This window comes from Podarcis vaucheri (assembly GCF_965113315.1).
Source record: "Podarcis vaucheri genome assembly, chromosome: 13".
Classification (NCBI taxonomy): Eukaryota; Metazoa; Chordata; class Lepidosauria; order Squamata; family Lacertidae; genus Podarcis; species Podarcis vaucheri.
This window is the reverse complement of record NC_138751.1, coordinates 40,377,114-40,401,263: the sequence shown is the minus strand read 5'-3', so window position 1 is coordinate 40,401,263 and position 24,150 is coordinate 40,377,114. Positions and strand designations below refer to the sequence as shown.

The 24,150-nt window shown below is 42.4% G+C and overlaps 2 protein-coding genes across 3 annotated transcripts in view; both read right to left on the bottom strand.

Annotated features, from left to right (window-relative positions):
- The window catches only part of LOC309517597 (vomeronasal type-2 receptor 26-like), a 62,947-nt gene that overhangs the window by 28,246 nt on the left and 10,551 nt on the right, over positions 1–24,150 (bottom strand). Inside the window, exon 1 of one of the 2 annotated variants that reach the window (XM_082196826.1) lies at positions 1,398–2,273. The exons of the other annotated variant lie outside the window; for it this stretch is intronic. Coding sequence (XP_082052952.1) covers positions 1,398–1,636 — 239 coding nt within the window. The 5' untranslated portion in view covers positions 1,637–2,273. Of the gene's footprint in view, positions 1–1,397; positions 2,274–24,150 lie in introns of those variants that run through there. 2 annotated transcript variants of the gene reach the window in all.
- LOC309517603 (vomeronasal type-2 receptor 26-like) lies at positions 8,807–21,149 on the bottom strand (the record flags this gene model as incomplete). Its single annotated transcript, XM_082196835.1, has 5 exons — positions 8,807–9,725; positions 11,360–11,486; positions 14,791–15,018; positions 18,532–18,814; positions 20,935–21,149. The coding sequence occupies 5 exons, from the start codon at positions 21,147–21,149 to the stop codon at positions 8,827–8,829; spliced, it is 1,752 nt and encodes a 583-aa protein (XP_082052961.1). The 3' UTR covers positions 8,807–8,826.

Here is a 24,150-nt window from a genome sequence, read left to right as displayed (position 1 = left end):
CTCATGATTATTCTTCAGCATTTTTGTGCACAGTGCACTATTATACAGATATCTGGAAACCAATTTCTTCTAAAAAAAATGCATTGTAGTCCACTTGACAACTTCTATACCACATTCACTAATATATGCATTTTTAAAAAATAAATACTTTACCCCAGTGTATGAATTCTTGTATACATTGCTCGGCTGGAGAAGTGCACTGCAAAATTTAGAGAAGTGTGAATTTCAAATAATGGCTCCATTTTGCTTTTCATATTTCTTTTGAGCAAGCCAATTTTGGGAGGTTCACATTTAAATGTGAACTGATTTCAATCCCGCCCCAATCCCTAATGAGGCAATACTTATATTTATTTTGGAGTCCTGCATGTTCTTGATAACACTTAAAGATTTAAGAGATACCGATGCTGACACCAAACTCTACAAGGCTTTTACCCCAGACCAAATTCCCTAAACAGCCACCTCCCCAGTTCACTCACAAATTGATTCAACTGCTAGGTACCATCTGCTTTTGGCCTGCAAAGCTCCACAGATCCTATTTCTGGCTGCTTGGACAGTTGAGCTCATTTAAGAAATCTGCTTTTATGGCATTTTTCTGCTAAGAACTGGGCAGCTTCTTAGCCTAAAATACACACCAGCTCACTTGTTCTAATCTTCGCCAAAAAAACATTGTTAACAAACTGGGTTTAGGGAGCTTAAGCCTTATTTGTCTGCTTTCACCTCAGCTTTCTCTTGTCTTTGCCTCACACCTCACTCATTACTTCTCCCAACTGACAGCTAACTGCCGTTTCGTCACGGTTCAGAACCTTCAGCCAATCACTGACTGTTGTTCCCAAAGCCAAACAAAATGAATGTACCTGATCCAGGCTCTGTCTATAAATATTAAACACAATTGAATCTCTTTCCCCTTCCTGTCTTCCTCTCACTAAGTAGCTGAACAGGTCTGCACCACATTAGGAGCGCAAGTCATCAAACTTTGATACTCACACACTGACATCAACAGAGGCCATAAAACATTTTGAAAGCACAAAGTACAAACATGTACAAAACATTTATCTGCAGGTATTGATTTGATCTAACAAAAAGTTGTGTCAAAATGCTGAGAAGTAGGTAGCCTAGCTTAGGGAAGTGGTTCTCATCATTTTCTGACCTGTGACACATTTTTAACTAGGAGTATCCTATAAATCTTGTCTGAGTTTGATGAGAACATCTAGGGCTCTTAGATCTCCACCTCAAAGGAGAGGTGAGCTTTCAAGATCCTTCCCCCCAAACTTTCTAAGGTAAAGCTCAATATTCAGAATAGAGAAGGGCTTTCCATTTTAAACTACGGTAGGTAAATTTAAGCATGTTCAGGGTTGGGGGATGTTTCTGTACCAGCTGATTCTTTGACATGTCCTTACAAGATATTAAGAAGCTGATGGGTAGTTAGCCTTTCTCTGAAGTCTTCTTTGTCAAAAGCAGTAAAGAGATGGGAAGCAACTCCGCCAATCATAAGATCACCAGGTTGGTAGTATTCATGTGGAATTCTGGACAGATCATGGACGGTGCAATTCATGGTATGTTTGCACACCAAATGTGGCAGATGAAAGAGAACGGACACAATAAACAACAGCATACTGAGGCAAATATTCTTCGTCATCAGACACCCTTATTTCTGTCTAGAACATGAACCTTAGTTCCAGAACCACCCTCAGTAGAATATTTTGCCTTGACAGGAACAGCATTTTCTCAGCAATTCACAGATTAAGATCCTATCCTGTTGTTGTTTAGTCATTTAGTCGTGTCCAACTCTTCGTGACCCCATGGACCAGAGCACGCCAGGCACTCCTGTCTTCCACTGTCTCCCGCAGCTTGGTCAGACTCGTTGGTAGCTTCAAGAACACTGTCCAACCATCTCCTCCTCTGTTGTCCCCTTCTCCTTGTGTCCTCAATCTTTCCCAACATCAGGGTCTTTTCCAGGGAATCTTCTCTTCTCATGAGGTGGCCAAAGTATTGGAGCCTCAGCTTCAGGATCTGTCCTTCCAGTGAGCAATCAGGGCTGATTTCCATGGACAAACTCCATGGACAAAGACAACGAGATCCTATTCTACAACTTGACAAAGACAACAGCAGAAATCCTTCCTCTTCCTCTGCCCTCTCCCTTGTTTTAGAATCACAAGAAGGGTTTTTTATATTCTCATGTTTAGACTTCGGCTGGTATTCTGTGGAAATCTATTGAGACATTATCCAAGGGAGACTTAGTCATGACCAGAGTGATAATTACAGGTGAGGCAATAACTAGGTCTCTTTACATCAGGAGCATCAAACAACTGACGAAAAAAACATGTTTGTGATGTTTCATTCAAAGCGGTTTCTGTCCCTTTACAGGACAAAAAAAGTGCCCCTTCTTCTCTGGCATTGGGGGAGGCATTTTGTAGTTCACTTTGGGTGCCAAAATGTCTTGAACCAGTCCATCTGAACGTCTATTTTTGTAGGGAGAAGGGGAAATTGCTTTGCTTATTCTCAACCAATGTATATTGAGATTGGGAGGGTGAATCACACACCTGGATGTATATTTTAAAGATTCCCATTAATATGCTTCCTGAAAGTATCATATAAAGAAAAGAAGTAAATAAATAGGTTATTTGACTACAAAGAATTCGGGGCAGGGGGCATTCAATTCAGTTTGCATTTAAAACCAAGACGATCTGATTTGTACTTTCTGAAACAATATGAGAATTGAAACACAACCCTCCTTAGAAATCTGCACTTATCTAAAAATTATGATGTTGTTCTTCAACCAATGTTTACAAAAATGCATATTTTATGGGTAGAGGCACCGACATCACGTGTGCCGTGAGGAGGCCACAAGGCCTGGGAAGGGGCCCTCTGCCCAGCAGGACCTTTCCATAGCTGTCAACATTTCCCTTTTCTTGCGAGGAATCCTATTTGGAATAAGGGAATTTCCCTTTAAAAAAGGAAAAAGTTGACTGCTATGCCTTTGACACAGCAGGGAAGACTGGTGGGAACCTACACCATGGTGAAGAGGCCTGCCAGGGAGGCCTGTCAGGGCTCAGTCCCTCAAGATTGGGGGGCTCAGCCCTGTCCCCACATACTGGGGGGGGTGAGTTGTCCTCAGCCCCATAGAGTTAGCCGGTATCATTGGGGAAAACGTCAAAAAATGCATAGTGAACACTTGCAAAAGTGTCGTGACTTTATTGAAAAATGTGTTTACTGGGAGAAATTGACACTAAAATACTTAAGAGTTTTCATGAGGGTTTTTTAAATAAAAAGAATCACAGATTGATGCAAAAACTGTGCAGAACTGAATTTAAGATGGAAAGAATGAGATACTGGTAAAGTCAAAATTGACAGCTTCTTCCAACCCTCTTTATTGCAAATGGAGACACTTTTTAATATACCACTTCAATCACACACGCAAACACACATAGAAGTGTGTGTGTGTGTGCACGCACACCACCAAAAGATGTGATTTCCACGATTTTCGGCCAAGAGCCAGAGGGGAGGGACAGATTACACACTCTTTACAGGATTGAAAATACAGGTCCTTTATTATGCAGTTATAGACCCGAACAGAATAAAAACAAAAATGGTAAAATTAAAATATCATCATATACTGTAATATGAAGGTGGGTTGTATTCATAAATGATATAAAATATCAAGGAATAAATAAATAAATAAATAAATTTTTTATTAATTTTTAAAATGATTACAAATGGAACCAAATTATTGAAATTTAATACAATTTCTTAAAATCAGGTTTCCTGTTCCTGTTGGAACCATATTCCCCTTTAGCTGCTTCCTTTCTTATTTAGTCTCCAGTTGACATCCTTCACTTGTCATTAAGCTGCTCTTCCAGCTGTCTAATTTTCACCTTACAAACAGCAACCTCAGCTACATCTTATATATTTATAATCCATTTCACATGTGTACTCTTTCATCTTCATTTTTGTTCCAGACCTGCTGTGCTGAAAGAGTTCAGTTGTTTTTCTTGTTGCTCCTTTTTTGCAGTATTTGTCTGAGTGGTACAAATACTGCAAAACACATGCTGTCTCCCCGGGGCTAAGATCCAAGATGTAACTGAACGACTGCAAGGAATCATAAAACCCACTGACAAATACCCCTTCCTCTTGGTTCATGTGGGAACCAATGACACTGCAAGCAATAGCCTCCAGAAGATCAAAAGTGACTACGAGGCTCTCGGCAGGAAATTGAAGCAACTAAATGCACAAATTGTCATCTCATCTGTCCTCCCAGTTGAACGACGTGGCCCAGGGAAAGAGGGGAAAATAGTGGAAGTGAACAGCTGGCTTCGCAAATGGTGTAAACAGGAACGGTTTGGATTCTTAGATCACGGACTGCAGTTTCTTGAAGATGGACTTCTGGCAAGTGATGGGCTGCACCTCACAACGGTTGGGAGAAATGTTTTTGCCAAAAATCTCAGAAACCTCATCAGGAGGGCTTTAAACTGACTAATGTGGGGGAGGGAGACAGTGCTCCTGAAGGTAGGAGTCTATCAATTAATGAAGATGATCATCCAAATGTCATAGACCAAATGGAGCAAACAGCACGCGGACCTAGTGGTGGGAGGAAAAAATCCTTAAATAGGAGACACGGGGGAATGATTAATGGACTTCAATGTCTGTACACTAATGCGCAAAGCATGGGAAATAAACAAGATGAGCTTGAGCTCTTAGTACAGCAAACTAAATATGACATAATAGGCATCACTGAAACCTGGTGGGATAAGTCCCACGATTGGAATGTAATAATGGGGGGATACAATCTATTCCAGAGAAACAGACCAGACAAGAAAGGAGGAGGAGTGGCGTTATATGTCAAGGATGTGTATACCTGTGAAGAGATCCAAGATTTAGATCCTCAAAGCCAAAGTGAGAGCATTTGGGTCAAAATTAAGGGAGAGAAGAATAACAGAGACCTCATTGTGGGAGTTTACTATAGATCCCCAAGCCAAACGGAGGACATAGATGATGCCTTCCTGGAACAGATGGCCAAGCATGCAAAAGGAAGGGAGATAATAGTAATGGGGGACTTCAATTACCCGGATATTTGTTGGACGTCAAACTCAGCCAAGAGCATAAGGTCAAACAGATTCCTCACTGGCCTTGCAGACAACTTCATTGTCCAGAAAGTGGGAGAAGCAACAAGAGGAACAGCCATTTTAGATCTGGTCCTAACCAATGTTGATGACCTGGTTAGTGGGGTAGAAGTGGAAGGATCATTAGGCGCCAGTGATCATGCTCTTCTGAAGTTTACTATACAGCGGAAAGGAGCAGCCAAGCATACTAGGACTCAATTTCTTGACTTTAAGAAAGCCGACTTCATAAAACTTAGGGAAGTGCTGGGTGAGATCCCATGGACAACAATACTAAAAGGAAAGGGAGTTCATGATGGCTGGGAGTTTGTTAAGAGGGAGATAGTAAAAGCACAACGTCAGGCAATACCAATGAGACGGAAACATGGAAGGTGCCTAAAGAAGCCAGGGTGGCTATCTAAAGAACTTTTAACTGAATTAAGATTTAAAAAGGATGTGTACAAAAAATGGAAAAGGGGGGAAACCACCAAAGAGGAATTCAAACAAATAGCCAGCACGTGTAGACACAAAGTCAGAAAAGCTAAAGCACAGAATGAACTCAGGCTTGCTAGAGAGGTTAAAAGCAACAAAAAGGGCTTTTATGGGTATGTTCATAGCAAAAGGAAGAACAAAGAAACAGTGGGGTCACTCAGAGGAGAAGATGGTGAAATGCAAACAGGGGACACAGAAAGGGCTGAACTCCTCAATGCCTTCTTTGCCTCAGTCTTCTCCGATAAAGAAAAAAATGCCCGACCTGAAGAATTTGGAGCAAATGATTCAGCAAAGGAAACACAGCCCAGAATAACTAAGGAGATAGTACAAGAATACTTGGCTAGTTTAGTTGTATTCAAGTCTCCAGGGCCAGATGAACTGCATCCAAGAGTATTAAAAGAACTGGCAGATGTGATCTCAGAACCACTGGCAGTCATCTTTGAGAATTCCTGGAGAACAGGCGAAGTCCCGGCAGACTGGAGGAGGGCAAATGTTGTCCCTATTTTCAAAAAGGGGAAACGAGAGGACCCAAATAATTACCGCCCAGTCAGTCTGACATCAATACCAGGGAAGATTCTGGAGCAGATCATTAAGCAAACAGTCTGTGAGCACCTAGAAAGGAATACTGTGATCACCAATAGTCAGCATGGATTTCTGAAAAATAAGTCATGTCAGACTAACCTGATCTCGTTTTTTGACAGAATTACAAGCCTGGTAGATGAAGGGAACGCAGTGGATGTAGCCTACCTTGATTTCAGCAAGGCATTTGACAAGGTGCCCCATGATATTCTTGTAAAGAAGCTGGTAAAATGCGGTCTTGACTATGCTACCACTCAGTGGATTTGTAACTGGCTGACTGACCGAACCCAAAGGGTGCTCATCAATGGTTCCTCTTCATCCTGGAGAAGAGTGACTAGTGGGGTGCCACAGGGTTCTGTCTTGGGCCCGGTCTTATTCAACATCTTTATCAACGACTTGGATGATGGACTCAAGGGCATCCTGATCAAATTTGCAGATGACACCAAACTGGGAGGGGTGGCTAACACCCCAGAGGACAGGATCACATTTCAAAACGACCTTGACAGATTAGAGAACTGGGCAAAAACAAACAAGATGAATTTTAACAGGGAGAAATGTAAAGTATTGCACTTGGGCAAAAAAAATGAGAGGCACAAATACAAGATGGGTGACACCTGGCTTGAGAGCAGTACATGTGAAAAGGATCTAGGAGTCTTGGTTGACCACAAACTTGACATGAGCCAACAGTGTGACGCGGCAGCTAAAAAAGCCAATGCAATTCTGGGCTGCATCAATAGGAGTATAGCATCTAGATCAAGGGAAGTAATAGTGCCACTGTATTCTGCTCTGGTCAGACCACACCTGGAGTACTGTGTCCAGTTCTGGGCACCACAATTCAAGAAGGACACTGACAAACTGGAACGTGTCCAGAGGAGGGCAACCAAAATGGTCAAAGGCCTGGAAACGATGCCTTATGAGGAACGGCTAAGGGAGCTGGGCATGTTTAGCCTGGAGAAGAGGAGGTTAAGGGGTGATATGATAGCCATGTTCAAATATATAAAAGGATGTCACATAGAGGAGGGAGAAAGGTTGTTTTCTGCTGCTCCGGAGAAGCGGACACGGAGCAATGGATCCAAACTACAAGAAAGAAGATTCCACCTAAACATTAGGAAGAACTTCCTGACAGTAAGAGCTGTTCGACAGTGGAATTTGCTGCCAAGGAGTGTGGTGGAGTCTCCTACTTTGGAGGTCTTTAAGCAGAGGCTTGACAACCATATGTCAGGAGTGCTCTGATGGTGTTTCCTGCTTGGCAGGGGGTTGGACTCGATGGCCCTTGTGGTCTCTTCCAACTCTATGATTCTATGATTCTATGATTCCATTCCATTCCGCTTTTATCAAACTAACATGTGAACCGCAGCCATAAATAACTCGCAGAGTGAACTTTCCAGACTTCCGCCATTAAATTCCTCTCTGCAATTCATTCTTGGCACACAACACACCGCAAAATCTTTCCTCATATTCAGCCTCTCTTCAACAACTGTCCAGCTTTGGGTCATTTTTTCTTTTCCCCACTGCATTCGCCCTGCAACACCCCCATTTAGAAGTGGTTGTAAATAAAATCCATTCACCCTCAGCTGAGGGGGGCAGCATAGCAAAACCTTACTAAATTCCTTGTAGAGAATAAATTGGGAGCCCCCACCCCTCTTTTCAAAGTAGCAACTACACACACCTCTTCATTGTGTAGAGGAGGACAGCAGAACAAAAAGAAAACCATAAGAAAGTGCAAAGCACCTTTTCCTCCCCCTTTCCTTTCACGGCTGTTGTAGGGATTCTCAAACTTCCGAAAACCGTTCAAAATACCTTCCTGATTCTTTGGGCAGCTGATTAATTGCAGCCCATTTGCATATGTTGTTTCAGGAGCACCTCTTGATTAATGCTAATTATCCAAATTAAGGAGGAACCTTCCACAAAGCATGCCGGTAACAGAGGCTTGTCCATGGCAAGGACACACTTCTAGATCACTCCTGTTCTGCCTTCTAAATTGGCAGACACAGAACTGCACGACACTGCAGGATGCAGTGAACTCCCCAGACCCCACTGAAGAGCATCGAGAGGATTCATGCCTCGTTTCCTACCTCTCCCATGCCTGAACTTCTTCACAACCCCTGGAGGCCTGCGAACAACCACCATTGATCGTGGGCTTGCCCGGAAACCTACCATCTTATAAATATAAGGCTATTAAAAACCCTAACTTTTTTATCTGCTAAACTTAAGTAAAAATGAACCCCACAAAGGGTCTAGCAAATATTATCTGCAACTACTGAAATAAATGAGACTTGTTTATCACGATACTAGCAGCTCAACTGAACCCTTTCGTACTTTAAAAAGGATTTGGAAGGAACAAAGAGATGAATCTTTTTTACATAAAAAAAATGCCTCCCAATATATTGTTTTCTCGTTTGGTTTCTAATCAATCATTCTCTCATATTCTACTCAGGCCTCAATATTTTGTGGTATCCATTACAGCTTGTTTTCCAAATGCACCATGGAGTCCAAAAATATTAGGGAACCTGTCTCACAGAGACCACAGAGAATTGTTAAAGAAATTGCACATAGCAATCGCAGCTAAAAACACTCACAATATAGTTATATAATAAGGATAATGAGAAATTATATTGCCCATTTTCTACTAGAATAAAAACAGAGATGATAGGATAATTTATTATTTCCTCTTTATTAACTTCTCCTTCCTGTTCAGGTCAGGTCTCAACACAATGATGTAGCATTTTGGGAAAAAGATGGAGCCCAGTAAGCCAGCACTGGAGGCCAAGATGGAGAAGATCTCCACAGCCACCATGTATTTCCCCTTGGTGCTCAGGTAGACCAGAACAAATGAGATCCAAACACTACAAAACAACAACATGCTGAAGGTGATGAATTTGGCCTCATTGAAGCTCTCAGGAAGTTTCCTGGCAAAAAAGGCCACAACAAAGCTGAAAATGGCCAAAAAGCCCATGTAGCCCAAGACATAGTAAAACAGGGCAACTGACCCTTCGTTACAGCCTAGAATGATAACCCTCATCACAGAGTGCATGTCAGAATCAGGAAATGGGGGAGAGGTTCCTAACCACACAGTGCAAATGCCCACTTGGATAATGGTACATGACAACACAATGGTGCTTCCAAGCCTTTTCCCCACCCACTTCTTCATTCTGGATCCTGGTTTGGTGGCCACAAAGGCCAGAACCACTGTGATCGTTTTGGCCAAAACACAAGAAACGGTCACTGTGAAAACAAGGCCAAATGCCATTTGTCGGAGCAGGCAGCTGACTCTTTCTGGAGGGCTGAGGAAGATCAATGGGCAGAGAAAGCAGAGCAGGAGAGAAGTGAGGAGAGTGTAGGTGAGGTCCCGATTGTTTGCTCTGACAATGGGTGTGTCCTGATGTTTAATGAAGATGACAAGGACCACCAGTGTGAGGAGAGAGAGAGAAAGAGAAAAACATGCTAAGCTTATCCCCAGAGGCTCTTTAAAAGACAGGAAGTTGATTGTCTTTAGAATGCATTGTGATTGGTCCCTATTTGGATAGTGATCTTCACGGCATGCAACACATTCATCCATGTCTGGAGAGAGAGGAAAAACACTCAGATTTCAGATATGTTGCAGAGCAGCTACTAATGTTGGCAGTATCTCTTCAGGTTAGATTAGGAGTATCACGGAAGTTTCCAAACAGGCTAGACTCAAAGTGATGCACGAGAACCCCACCTCAGCACTGTGTGATGGGTTATGTGGGGTGTTCTGTACTGGCTTGCTAACTCCCCAGAAGCTGTGGGATAACCAGTCAGGCTTAAGTCTAATTAATGAATGAAGGGGTTAAGACCATAGAGTAAGCTATCCTGCCAGGCTTAGCTCATCTTGGGAGGTACTAGGTAAACAAGCCTCCGGGTCCTAAATCTACTTTAGAAGCTCAGAGTTTGATGATGTCTGACCTGCTTGCTCCAAGATCAGACTGCATGGCTGTTACAAGCCATTCTTGTGCTCCTTATACCAATAATTTAGGTACTTTTATTATTGTAGCTAATCCAAGTTTTACTGCCTGGGTTTTCTTACTGATGTGTGGAAAAGCACACGAACTTGATATTTTAATAGTAGTAACCCAATTTTTAACTTACCAATGTGTGGTCTTTTGGAAAGAACTTAGAAGGGCATATTTTAAAGCTCTAACAGCTTATATTGCCATGCTTTACTTTTCTTATTATTTTTGATTTTAAATCTCTGCTGGGATTCTCTAACCAAAGAGTACTTGCCCCATACCTGGATCTTGGCATTCTCCTTTATATACCTGTTTTTTCCTTGTCACCAATATAAACTACATTGTGCAGTTTACTTGGTCAATGGGGGGGCTAACAATAAATTCTATGAATTGTTCAGCACGGGAGCTAAGGAAAGTGTCTTATACTCAGTTCATTGCTCCATGTACCTCAGTATTGATTGCTGGATTTTAATCTCTGACAAAGATGAGATCTTTTATAAAACTTTTCTTGTTAGGAAAGTGTAATAATAATAGGGGTTGCTCGTGCATAAGTTGCCGCCACTCCTGGCTGTGTTGCCTGGTTAAACCTTTCTGTCTGGACAGCCCTTCACTTCGTGGCTGCTTCAGTCACTAGCAGAATCCGTCAGTGGGCGTTTCTTAAACCTTTTCCAGCATAAAAGCTGTTTGACGCCAAGTCTCCTCCTACTCTCCCTGCGTGGAAGTCTTCTGCGCAGGGAGGGTGTGGGTAGCGGAGGACCCGTGCTCTCCCCGCTGGTGTCCGGCGAGGAGTCCTGGAGCCCCCTCGCCGATTCCCCCATCTGCCCCCCTTTATCCCTGGTGTTGCGCTGATTTCCTTCCCCAGCTGATGAGCTGCCTCTCTCCCTGCTGGGTCCCTCTCCAGCATCACTTGGGAGCCTTCCCTCCGCCTCTGGCTCCGATGTCAGTTCCCTGACAGAAAGGTCCATATTCCTTTATGGGGGCTGTCTTCCAATAGGGATGGAGGAGAAATTTCATTTCGTTGCCCTTTGAATGGGAAGGTTATCTAAATTGCACTCCTTTCACCAACACATAACCCAAATACTGTTGCCTTGAAGTATGTGCAGTTCTCTAAAAACGTGTGCTGCCATTCTCCAATCAAATAATATGTACCAGTTATTTGCTTAATCTTTTCAACAACTTCTAACATGACTTATCTTTGAAAAGCATATATCTTGTGTCGCCTACCTTTCTGGGGCGCAATCTTGCCTTGAGGACATGGAGCACAATCATAGCAGCAGAATGGCTCCCCCTCCTTCTTCTCCTTCCTGGAACCAGGAGGACAACTTGGGTTGCACACAGAAAGGGGTGGAACCTGCCCATTTAACCAAATGCTTTAAAATTTTAACACAGAGAAATTCATAGCATGTTTGTCACAAGGGAGTGCGCCAAGGATGTATATTGGCTCCCTGCCTATTCAATCTATTCATCAGTGACATGCGAGCACCCCTAGTCAACGCATCACCAAGTACACACGCGCCTAGACTAGCGGATTACTGCTGTCCACTCCTTTTATATGCGGACGACGCGGTAATTCTATCTTATACACGTGTTGGACTAACCAGAGCTCTGAAGATCTTTGCCACGTATTGTCAACTCAACCAATTAACCATCAACCATGCTAAATCTAAGATTCTGATTTTCGCCAGAAGTCGGAGATTATACGAATGGAAGCTTGGTGGAGCAAAAATAGAGCAAGTCCTAAAATTTCAATACCTAGGAGTTATTTTTCAATACAATTTGGGGTGGAAAGCACAAATTCAACACCTCCTTAACAAGGCCAAAACTCTGTCATATGCGCTCCTCCGATTTTTCTTTTCGGATGGAGCTTTGCATGTCCCCTCGGCCCTAAAGGTGTTCAAGGCAAAAGTGGTTCCCGTGCTTACTTATGCTGCCCCGCTCTGGGCCGTGATGACAGACCTTGCTCCTCTTGAGACTCTGCAAAACCAATTCCTACGTCGGCTCCTAATGCTCCCCCTGTGCGTAAGCAACGCAGCCATGCGACTAGAATTGAAGATCGCATCCTTAGAAACTTGCCTGTGGAAGCAAGTCTTCAATTATTGGTTATCATTGTGGCATAGATTACCAGACCATTACCTTGTCCAATGCTTATGGCGAGATGAATTCTCCAGCCTTTGGACTAGTAGAATTCACGCCAAACTCCTGAGTTATGGAATCTCTCCCTTAGATTCCCTAAAACTAGATCAAATCACTGCTCAAAGACTGATCCGCCAAAGACTGGACGACATCGATTTACAGCGAAATTATATGCTGGGGGGAGGTGTTTGTTCGCCCCAGAACATTGGTATCACTTTAACTTACTGCGTTCCATCATACCTCTCCTCCCTTTCGACTGTTGCCCATAGGCTGGCCTTCACCAAAGCGAGGTTTAACGTTTTTCCCTCCAATGTCCTGAGACATAGATTCTCAAAGGGCCAAGCCTCCGCCATGTGCGAATGTGATAAGGAGACGCCGGAGTCGCTTCAGCACATTATGTTCACTTGCCCCTTATTCAAGGTGCCACGGGCAAATTTGTTGGGATCAATCATACAGAAACTAGAGGGTACCCCACCAAAATTCCACCTTGCCCAAATCTTGCAGGATAAGGATACCCACACGACCCTGAAAGTGGCTAGGTTCCTGGTCGCTGTCCTTACCCAAAAGCGTTGCCAAGGAGCACCACAAGCTAATTAAGGCGTAGTATGCCATTCCATCTTATAGTATTTTATTGTTATAGTAGTGTTTTAGCAGCTGTTTTTTCCCACGTGCACAAGCTATTATTTATGTCTTGTTTTTATCTGTATGGGCCTACGGCCGTAATAAATTATTATTATTAGCATGTTTGCCTTCCGTTTCCCAACCCACAGCTAGAAGTAAGAAGACACTAAGCTACTTATTCCAAAGGCAGGACCAAACTGACCATCTTTGAGCCCCCTTCAGGCATTCAAAAAGCAAGCAGGAGGGCTCAAACTGGGAAGGGGATTGGGGGCTAATTTTCACCAGCCCTGCCCATTTTGTCTCCATACATAAAGAGAATACCTCTTCCACCAACAATTTTACCATACTGAATGGGAAGGTCTGAAATAATGAAAAGGCTTAGAAGTCTCCTTGTGATTTGTAACTTTGAGTGATTATCATGGTTCCCAAATATGAGGAGGAGGCTTCTAAACGACTTAGCCAAATGCAGTTAGAAGTCCCCTTCACACTTGCTGCCATGCACAGGAAGGCATTGTGGGTGGAGTTTATGCACTGAGCATGCCCAGCCTTTCTTAGTTTGAACCCTCACAAGTTCTTTTGGGAATACTGGAGAAGGGCTTTTATTTTTAAGATAAAGCATACTGCTGATCTGTCCTGGGGGCCCAGGCTGCATTGCTGCTCAAAGTTGGCTGCTAAAAGGTAAAGGGACCCCTGACCATAAGGTCCAATCATGGTGGACTCTGGGGTTGCTGCACTCATCTTGCTTTATTGGCGGAGCGAGCTGATGTACAGCTTCCGGGTCATGTGGCCAGCATGACTAAGCCACTTCTGGTGAACCAGAGAAGCACATGGAAACACGCTGTTTACCTTCCCACCGGAGCGGTACCTATTTATCTACTTGCACTTTGACGTGCTTTCGAACTGCTAGGATGGCAGGAGCAGGGACCGAGCAACTGGAGCTCACCCCGTCGCGGGGATTCGAACCGCCGACCTTCTGGTCGGCAAGTCCTAGGCTCTGTGTTTGTCCCTAATTGTGCTGCTGTTTCTCCCTAATTGTGCTGTTTTCTATAAACAAAACCTTAAAAGGCAAATAGTATATGGGGTAGAGGATTGGAAGGAAATTGCGGTACTTCTTTTATTTAGAGGTGCAGGGTGCGGCATTTTGGAAAGGACAAATCAGTATATTTCCTGTCCAAATGAATTTCATATGTTTAATCAGTCCTTTTTTCCTGGGGGGGGTGCAGGAGTACGCATACCTGTACCTCTAAACATTTTGTGAATCTTTGTACCTTTGTCCATTTACTGTATTTATCTTTCCCGATTTGAACTATAAAATGGTGGTTTTGAGTCAAAATGAGAGTACCCCTAAACATTTTTTTAGAAAAAAAGGCACTGTGTTTAATCGTAAATTCACTACATCCCATTTCCACATTAATCCACAACTAAATTCACATTTAAATGTCTATCTTATCCTTATATTTGCATTTCTAAGTTTCTTTTATCTTGCAATATGTATTTTTCAAACCATGTTGGTCCCGCCCAATTAAATGAATGCTTAAAAATTTTAGCACAGAGAAATTAAGAGCATGTTTGCCTTCTGTTTTCCAACCCACAGCTAGAAGTAAGAAGACACTAAACTACTTACTCCAAAGGCAGGACCAAACTGACCATTTTTTAGCCCCCTTCAGGCACCCATGATGCCACAACAGGAAAACCACAAGAGGGAAGAGCGCTTTTGTACTCAGTTCCTGCTTGTGAGTTTACCACAGACAGCCATTGGCCTGATCCAGCAAGCTCATGGAATGTAATGCAGAAAATGTTTTGAACCATGCTGGAAAACCAGGTATGTGCTGGGCTGATGATCGATAAGTGTGTAATATTTTGTTTTCCTATATCTCATGGATGTTGGAATTACGCCCCACCTGGTGAAAACTTCTGTGCCACACCATTCGGTTGTCATCAAGGGTGAATTCCTGATCTGGGGCAGCCTCCAAATCCATCCTTCCAACCTTGACTCTCACAAAGGAATTATTTGGAAAAGTGACCATGTTAGTAATATCAAAGCCAGCTTCTACTTCCCTGTTCGCACCAAAAGATACCGTTTCTCCAGCAGAGTTGTTAAAGGAGACACTCCTAAGAAAGGGGTGGAACTGCATTGAAAGGAAAACAGAAACGGCAGATGAAAGTGATAGACTATATGGGACTGGCCGAAATGACTGTCAGAATCCGTGACCAGGGGAAAGAGACGGCGGAAGAAGATTGGAAGAAATTTAAAGTTTATCTTAAGAAATATTGTAAAATTAATGAGTGCTAAAATGTCGAGATTTGAGGGGGGAAAGGGGTTTACAGCTGAAAAAGATTAAGTAAAAGAAAAGAATATGGGAAAAATTCGATAAAATTAAGTGTTAGGATTTGCTGAAATAACTTTGGAAATTGGGATGTAGAAAGGGGAGGTATGGGGAAGTCGACGAAGTAAGGTTTAAGAAAAAAAGGATATGAAATTATACATGTTTGTAAGTGTCTTTGTTTGTGTTTATAAAAACTTTGTAAAACCAATAAAAAATTTATTAAAAAAAAGAAAGGAAAACAGAAACTATGAAGTAATGCCTCCAAATGGTCAGTATTTTCTGGGGTGAATTTCTCCACATGAGGACCTTATGCATTATATCTTGCACTGTCCGTTATATAACGATGCAAGAAAAAGATTTTTGGTACCTATAATGACAGGGTCCCCTGGCCAGAACCCCCTTGATATGATGTTATATCTCCTTGCAGACACAGATAAGTATGTGACCTGGCGGGTAGCACTTTTTGCAACTGCTGCTAGGAAAATTAGAGCAAATTATATAGCCAAGGTAGCCATTAACTGTAAAGGAGATGAATTTATTTGATCCCATCTATCTACCTCAGGCTATGCTCTATCTTTGTCACCAAACTCTGAGTATAAATTGCACACTGTATTAATTGATATTGTTTTTAACATTAGTGACCATGTGATGATTTTAACGTATGAATTTTATTGTTTAATGTTTTTATTTGTCCATTGGGGTACTTTTATAGCTTTGTTTAGAGTATGTAATGTTTTAATAATATAAATGTTTTAAGTCTTTTTTTTACCAATTCAGTATATTTTCTTTTAATTGTCAAATAATTCTGTGTACATTGCGGCAGCCTTTGGCTATGTGCAATAAAACTGACTGAGACTGAGAATTTCTCCACATACTATGCACATGCCAGAATATTAGGTTTGCAGAAATAAAAGTGCCTTGTCACATGTTTTGTGGTTTTGAAAATGGTTGGGGACATGACCACTAAGTAAGCTTTGTGCAAGCAAATTTCAGGAAAAGTGAGAATCTAGAGGTACCCAAAGCTACTCTCCTCAAAATCACTACCTTCTTCAATTTTCCCTCCCTCAACCCAGAATTTCCCATGCCGGTTTCTTTTTGAAGAATTCGTAGAATAAGAAAGTCCAGACTGATAGAAGGAAGTGTAGGAAGACAGTGATTTGAAGAATGTCATACGGGTAACGGAGAATTAATGGAGGTGTGGGAAGGTTACTATCTACATTAAATGGCAGTAAGGATGAGTCCTGTGTTGCAAGGGGCAATTACTTTTCATTTAATAATTGTTTTGTCATTTTCCAAAAGCAAGTGTTGAGCTCAAGATAACTTAAAATAATGTTTTCCTATCCAGCATCTTTTTTTTAACCAACATTCAGCATGGATGGAGAAATTAAATGTCAATTCTGGGGTATTTACGGTTTTTAATTATTTATTTTATCCAATCAGAGTGCTGGGTGGTAATCTACACTAATTTCCAGGTCACTGTCCATGCCAAGTAAATTGTATCTCATTGAAGGCATTACCTGCCAAGGCTGTAGCATTTGAAGATCCTGCACCCCTCCTTCCACCGCTGCCCTGTATTTGGGCAACAACATGGCATGTAGAGCATGTGCTGTTGCATAGACAGCATTATAGACACTGTAGCTGTGGCCAGTCATGCTCATCTCAAAACCAGATGAAGGGAGATCTTCCAGCTTCTCCTCTCCGGTGCAGGTTCCACTGGCCTGCTCCTCTGTGTTGGGGTTTGGAAATAAACAGAGAAAGACTTCTGCCCAGAACTGCTTGACAAAGCCATTTCCATTTGCCTCAAAAGGATTTTGGACCTGAAGAAAGGCTTTGAATCCTTGTACCACATTTGAATGAACTGAAAAGGAGAGGGAACCCTGGAAGACTTGCATATCCAGGCTCATTTGAAAGGCCAATGCTGTGAAATCCAGCTGTGCTGTCAGAATCCATACCTTGCCCACAGATGTCTTGGTCACATTTTCCAATTCGCCTAGTGCTACCATTGTTCGCAAGCCAAGCATGGACTTTGTTTCTCCATAGAAAACAACAACTTTGGCTTTACTTTCCATAGCAACATGATAGATTTGGATCCACTGGGAATACATGGCATAATACTCAGTCAAATATGTGGTTTTCAGGGTTTTCTCTGAGAAGGCCAAGCAAATACCTTTCTGGGACAGCAGAGGTGTCAGGGTCTGAACAAATCTCTCTCCACTGTGATTATCTCCAGTGAGCAACCCAACCCACGTCCAACCAAAGTGCAAAAGTAACTGAATAATCCCAGTGTACTGATGGGCTTCATTGGGGACCATCCGGTAAAAGGGAATGGACTGGCTTTCATTGGTATACTCTAGGGCAAAGGAACCATAAGTGAGCTAGAAGGAAATAAAGGGACGTCAATATAGTAGAAGGAATTGGTATGTGCATCTCTAGCGGCTGTTGTGGCAAAGACAGTTGTAATAACAGTAGGCATTTACCTCACTTTCCCATGGACAAGGGTTTCAAACAAAAGCATCTTCCCTAGACTCTCTGGCCCATGAGGCAGTGATATAGCAGCATACCAGGGACGGGAAAGGATGAGACGCCAACAGCCACTGGTATGAGGGCATTTCCAGATTATCTTATTATTGAATATTCATTATGATTTGTTTTCACAAAGTTTGTGGGGCGGTTAGATGATGTCAGCTATTTATTTAGCATTCATTCTAATTTATTTGCAAGGCAAGTCCACTTACCTACATTGCAAGCTGGCCATGGCCCCATGTCAGCAATCCGGAGGCCGCCTGTGGAGAACTGCAGACCTGGGTCCAGGGATTTCCCAGGGGGCAGGCCTAACCAGCCAATGAGTATTGCAGAAACCCAGTTCTGAGCTGCACACTTTAGAGAGATGGGGCAGGTGGCACAGGGGAACTGAGGTAGATCTGAGGGTGCTGCCAGAGAACCGCATAGCTGAGGGAAAGTGGGCTGGGTCTACCTCAATTAATGATAGGTTGCAGAAATGTTCCGCCAATCTATGCAGTACTCCCTGAGTTGTATTAAATTGCTCGAGACTGGTTTTCAGTTTGGTTAGGGGACTCCTAACTTGGTACAGAGACAGCTGGCACACTTTTGACATATGGTCCAAATTCCAGATTCAGTTCAGAGTCCTGATATTGACTTTTAAAGCCCTGAATGGTTTGGAATCCAGACACTGAACAAACTGCCCTCCTTTGTAAGTCATAACTAATTCTCTATTGCACAAAACCTATTGTGCAGAACCTCTGGTTAGAAAAGATCATGGTGAATGAATATAAAATCCCCAAGGCCGTATCTTACCTGTGGGATCTTGTAGACGCCCAAGATGTCTGCCAAGTAGATGGAGGTATCAAAGTCAAGTCCCCCAATAACTGCCATCAGATGTTTCTGGGTGTTACACTTGTAGTTGGGTACAATTGTGGAGGGAAGTTTCAGAGCGGCCGAGTAGGTCATCCTTTGATTGAAGTAACTGTCATAGATGTGGAATCCTAAGGTGATATTTGGCAAGATCTTGGGGTTCTCATTGATCTCCTTGACAGCAAAGGCCAAGGCCAGAATATGCTGGTAGTTCTTTGGCACCACACTGCAAGGAGAATGTTATGCTGTATCCTTAGGAGATATGCTACGGATTTTTTTTTCAGGCCTCATGAAAATTCTTCAGCATTTTAGTGCAATTTTCTCCTAATACACACATTTTATGCAAATTTGCCTAATATACACATATTTACACAAAAATAATGTGGTTTTGTGTGCTACTTTCACTAATATATGCATTTTGTGGACACTTTACCCCAGCATATGCATTTTTATATACATTACTTGGCTTGAGAACCGCGTTGCAAAATTTAGATAAGTGTGAATTTTGAAGGGTGGCTGTATTTTGGTTCTTGCATTGTTTTGGAGCACGCAAATTTTGGCAGGTTCATGTTTAAATGTGAGCTGAATATAATTTCTCTCCCACCCCTTATAAGGCAATACTGATATTTTCATTGGGGTCTTAAATGTGCTTGATGACACTGTCTAAAAACTCATCATTTTCAGACTTGTGACATATTTTTAACCAGGACTTTGTTCTAAGCCTGACTTAAATACCTGGGGTATTTAAAAAAGAACTCCACCTCAGAAGAGAAGTGGGCTTTTAAGAATCTTCATTTCAAACACTTTTGAGGTGCAATTCAATATTCAGAGCAAAGAAGGGCTTCGTATCTCATTGCTAATGCATTCTTTTCTTTACACACTTTTGAATCAGGATGGAAAAATGGTAGCAGGGCTTAAAGAAGAACACAGAGACAGGAGGATTTCTGTTTCCTTCTCCACCCCTACCTATCACCCCAGCACACTGTGGAGCAGGTCAGGGCTTCCAGAGAACATGAAAGCAAGAAGAATCCTGCTGTACCATTACAAAGGCCTATTTAGTCCAGCATTCTGTCCTCTAAGTGGCCAACCAGATAATTATGGGAAGCCCAAAAGGTGGACCTGAGTGCAGCAGCGCTCTACCCACATATTTCTAACAACTTGTAGAGAGATGCACATAGTCTCCAACAATGGATCTAGTATGCAGTAATCATAACTAGCAGCCACTGATAGTCCTATTCTGCATGGCTTTGCCTAATCCTCTTTTAGGGCCATGCCAGTTGGACACTACCACCACAACTGGTATCAACACATCCCATAATTTAACTGTGCATTATGTGAAGAAGCACTTTCTTTTGTATGTCCTGAATATTTCACCATTCAGCTTCACGGAATGACCAAAACAAAAAAAAAATCTAGTCAGAAGAAGTGGAGTTTGGATTTGATATCCCGCTTTATCACTACCCGAAGGAGTCTCAAAGCGGCTAACATTCTCCTTTCCCTTCCTCCCCCACAACAAACACTCTGTGAGGTGAGTGGGGCTGAGACTTCGAAGAAGTGTGACTAGCCCAAGGTCACCCAGCAGCTGCATGTGGAGGAGCGGAGACACGAACCCGGTTCCCCAGATTACGAGACTGCCGCTCTTAACCACTGCACCACACTGGCTCTCTATCCCTCTATCCACTTTCTACACAGTGGGTATCATTTTATACGCTTCTATCACATCTCCTTTTACTTGCCATTTGTCTACACTAAAAAGTCATAAATGTTGCGACCTTTCCTTATAGTAGAGTGCCTTCAACCCCTTCACTATTTTGGCTGTTCTTTCCAGACATGGAGCTTTAGAAAATTCAGGGCAAAATTAAGTGTGAATGAGCCCTTCTCACTCTTCTCTTGATGCCTCTCCCCCCTCTTCACTCACAGATCTCTGTCACTTTCCTCCTCATCTCCTCTCAGCCAACCCCAACATAAAGCTGCATGCAGCTTTGCACAGAAGGGGGATGTAATTTATTTTCCTTATTCTCCTTTTTTTGCTCTCCCTCCGCATATTTTTTTTTTACCTTATCATCACTACCACCATTATTATCATTTTCTCTGGCGCTTGCGGGCAATGGGCATTGATCTTCAATCAGGGAGGTGTCGGGGTTGAGGGACACTTCAGTTTTTCCTACATCAGCAAAACATCCAGTGCCAGCTCCTCCCTCAACTACTGCAAATGTTTTCCCACATACACACCACTGCCTGGAAGTAAATCCCACTTAAATCAGTGGAACTTGCTTCTGAGTAAATATACTTAGAGTTGGGGAATGATTCTGTACCGTCTGGTGATTTGATATTTGAAGTTCTTACAGGAGATTAAGCAGTTGAGGTGTGGCTAGCATTTCACTGAAGTCTTCTTTATCCAAAGCAACAAAGAGGTGAGAGGTAAGTCCACCAATGATGAGGTCACCAGGCCAGTAGTATTCATGTGGAATCCTAAGCATATAACTGATGGTGCAACTAGTCGTATGTTTGCACACTGTATGTGGCAAAAGGAAGAGAATGGGCAGAATAAACACCAGCATACTGAGGCAAATGTTTTCTCTTTTCTGACACCCTTATTTCCATCTGGAAAATGGCCATTTGCTTCAGAAGCAGCCTCACTACAATATTCTGCCTTGGCGTAAACAGCACTTATCTACCAATAAGCAGATTAAAATCCTGTCTTACAACTCTTCCAGAGAAAAGCAGAAATCTAGTTTTTTACTCTTCCCTCACCCTTTGTTTGGAATGGCAGGAAGGGTTTTTCTACCCAGTTAAAGACTTTTGCTTGTGTTCTCTGAAAATCTATGGGGACCTTATCCAAAGGAGATTTGGTCATGACAAGTGTGATAATTACATATGAGGTAATAACTAGGTCCCTTTGTGTGAGGAACAGCAACAGAATGGAGTAAAGCATGTTTGTGACATTTCATCAAAAGCAGCCTGTACTGGATAGATCAGATGGGGCTCCACTGGATACTAAGCCTGCTCATCCCAGCAGACTTTGCTAAGGAATTTTTCATTAAGTCTCTTTCATAAGATACAGTATTCTATTTCTTTATAGTAAGCAACAGACAATATTGTCATGGTTTACCACAGTACATAATTTTCTCGTTCTTGATTATTGTGGTCACTGGTTTAGCAATTAAAAAAGAAAAATATATACCTTAAATTTTATTCTATTATCCCTTCTGATTTAGGGGTGAGGTGTCTTGTTTGCTGAAGTTCATTGATCAGTATATTCCAAATTTTTCTCATAATTCTCATTACTTTTATTGTGCATTATTATTGTGAGAAAGCTTTTACACTTCTTCTCAAGCTTTATGATCTCATTCATTAGATTTCCTTTTGTTCCCTGCTGTCAGAGAGCCCTCGGAGTACTCTGAGCTCCCTTCCATGAGCCCCACCAGCGATGCTGAGCTGGAGGAAAGGCTGGAGGCTGAGCGTGAAGAAGGCTCTGTAGAGGAAGGAGGAAAGGAAGACAACAGGAGAGGTTTGTATTCCCAGCCCACGGAGGGGGAGGGGGACCTTGTCTGGGAAAGAATGCAGGAGGAGGGAGCAGAACAGGCAGAGTCAGAACAACTGGAAGGCTTCAGGCTCGGAGGCGGAGAGAGCCCAGAAGTCTCCGCACGCAAGTCGTTTCGGGAGATTAATGGAAGGTCATAAGAAGGTCGTAAAAGCACCTCAATTCCTGTGTTTTTGCAGGAAGCAGCAATTAGCAGCGCCAACTGAGAGTTCCAGGGAGGACTGATTTACGAAGGCTCTCGGAAGGTTTGTGTAAATCGTAATAAACTAAACATTATAAAACTGTTGGAGTGTCGAGACTTCTGTGTGCAGAGAGATCCAGTCACACTTCCCTCACAGCTGCTTCTTTTTACATGAGAGAAATCAATAGGCCTCATACTTGTGCTGACATACCATTCTTGCTGATATGTCAGCAGCATTCTTTTTATAGCACTTCCTGCTCTGTAAGTATAGGAGGTCTAAGATTGGACATAAATGTTTCTAAACCGTTAATGAACTAATAAACCTAGAAAATTACTTAGAAAGAGATGATCGGAAGGCAGCTTTATTTATTTTTTAAAAAATATTGCTTTCTTTCATTCACTTTATTATTAATTGCTCTCTGATATTCTGGTCAGGTCTCTAATGTAGCATTTGGGAGCTTGTTTTGTAGTGTTTGGATCTCCTTTGTTCCAGTGTACCTGCGCACCAAGGGGAAATACGTGGTGGCTGTGGAGATCTTCTCCATCTTGGCCTCCAGTGCTGGCTTACTGGGCTCCACCTTTCCCCCAAAATGCTACATCATTGTGTTGAGACCTGACCTGAACAGCAAGGAGTCCATGAAGTCCAAAATGATTAGGGAAACCTATCTGACAGTGACCATAGATAATTTTCAAATAAATTGCACATAGCAATTGCAGCTAAACAAAAAAATATAATCATACAATAAGGATAATGAGAGATTATATTGCCCACATTCTACTAGGCGGGGGGGGAGATGATAGGATAATTTATTTCCTCTTTATTAAGCACTCCTTGCTGTTCAGATCAGGTCTCAAGACAATGATGTAGCACTTTGGGGAAAAGATGGAGCCCAGTAAGCCAGCACTGGAGGCCAAGATGGAGAAGATCTCCACAGCCACCATGTATTTCCCCTTGGTGCTCAGGTACACTGGAACAAACGAGATCCAAACACTACAAAACAACAACATGCTGAAGGTGATGAATTTGGCCTCATTGAAGCTCTCAGGCAATTTCCTGGCAAAAAATGCCACAACAAAGCTGAGAATGGCCAAAAAGCCCATGTAGCCCAAAACACAGTAAAACAGGGCAACTGACCCTTCATTGCAGCCTAGAATGATTTCTCTCATCATTGAGTGCATGTCAGAATCAGGGAATGGGGGAGACATTCCTAACCACAAAGTGCAAATGCCTGCTTGGATAAGGGAGCAAGAAAAAACAATGAAACTAGCCAGTCTTTTCCCCGCCCATTTCCTCATTCTGGATCCTGATTTGGTGGCCACAACCACCGTGATCGTTTTGGCCAGCACACAAGAAACAGTCACTGTGAAAACAAGGCCAAAAGCCATTTGTGGGAGCAGGCAGCTGACTCTTTCTGGAGGGCTGAGGAAGATCAATGGGCAGAGAAAGCAGAGCTGGAGGAAAGTGAGGAGACTGCCTCCCCCCCCCAAAAAAAAACCAAAACAGTTTAAAAGGGCCCTTTACCAAAATACACATTCCCAAAGAAGATTGAGTTTGAACACAACAAAAGATTTGGATCATTATAGTTTAATCTTAAGACCACATCAAAATTTTGTTCTGGGAATATATGGGAGATTTAAGGAATCTATATAAAGTTAATGTACTAGCAGAGTTTTATTTATAGTATAATCCCTAGCCTTTGACAGCCTCACACCTCAAGAGAGGACACCAACAACAATAACAACAACAACAACACAAAGGACACAAAACAATTACAACCAAATAATACAAAATAACTATATGATAACAGACAGCAGAGAAATAAATACTATAGTAACT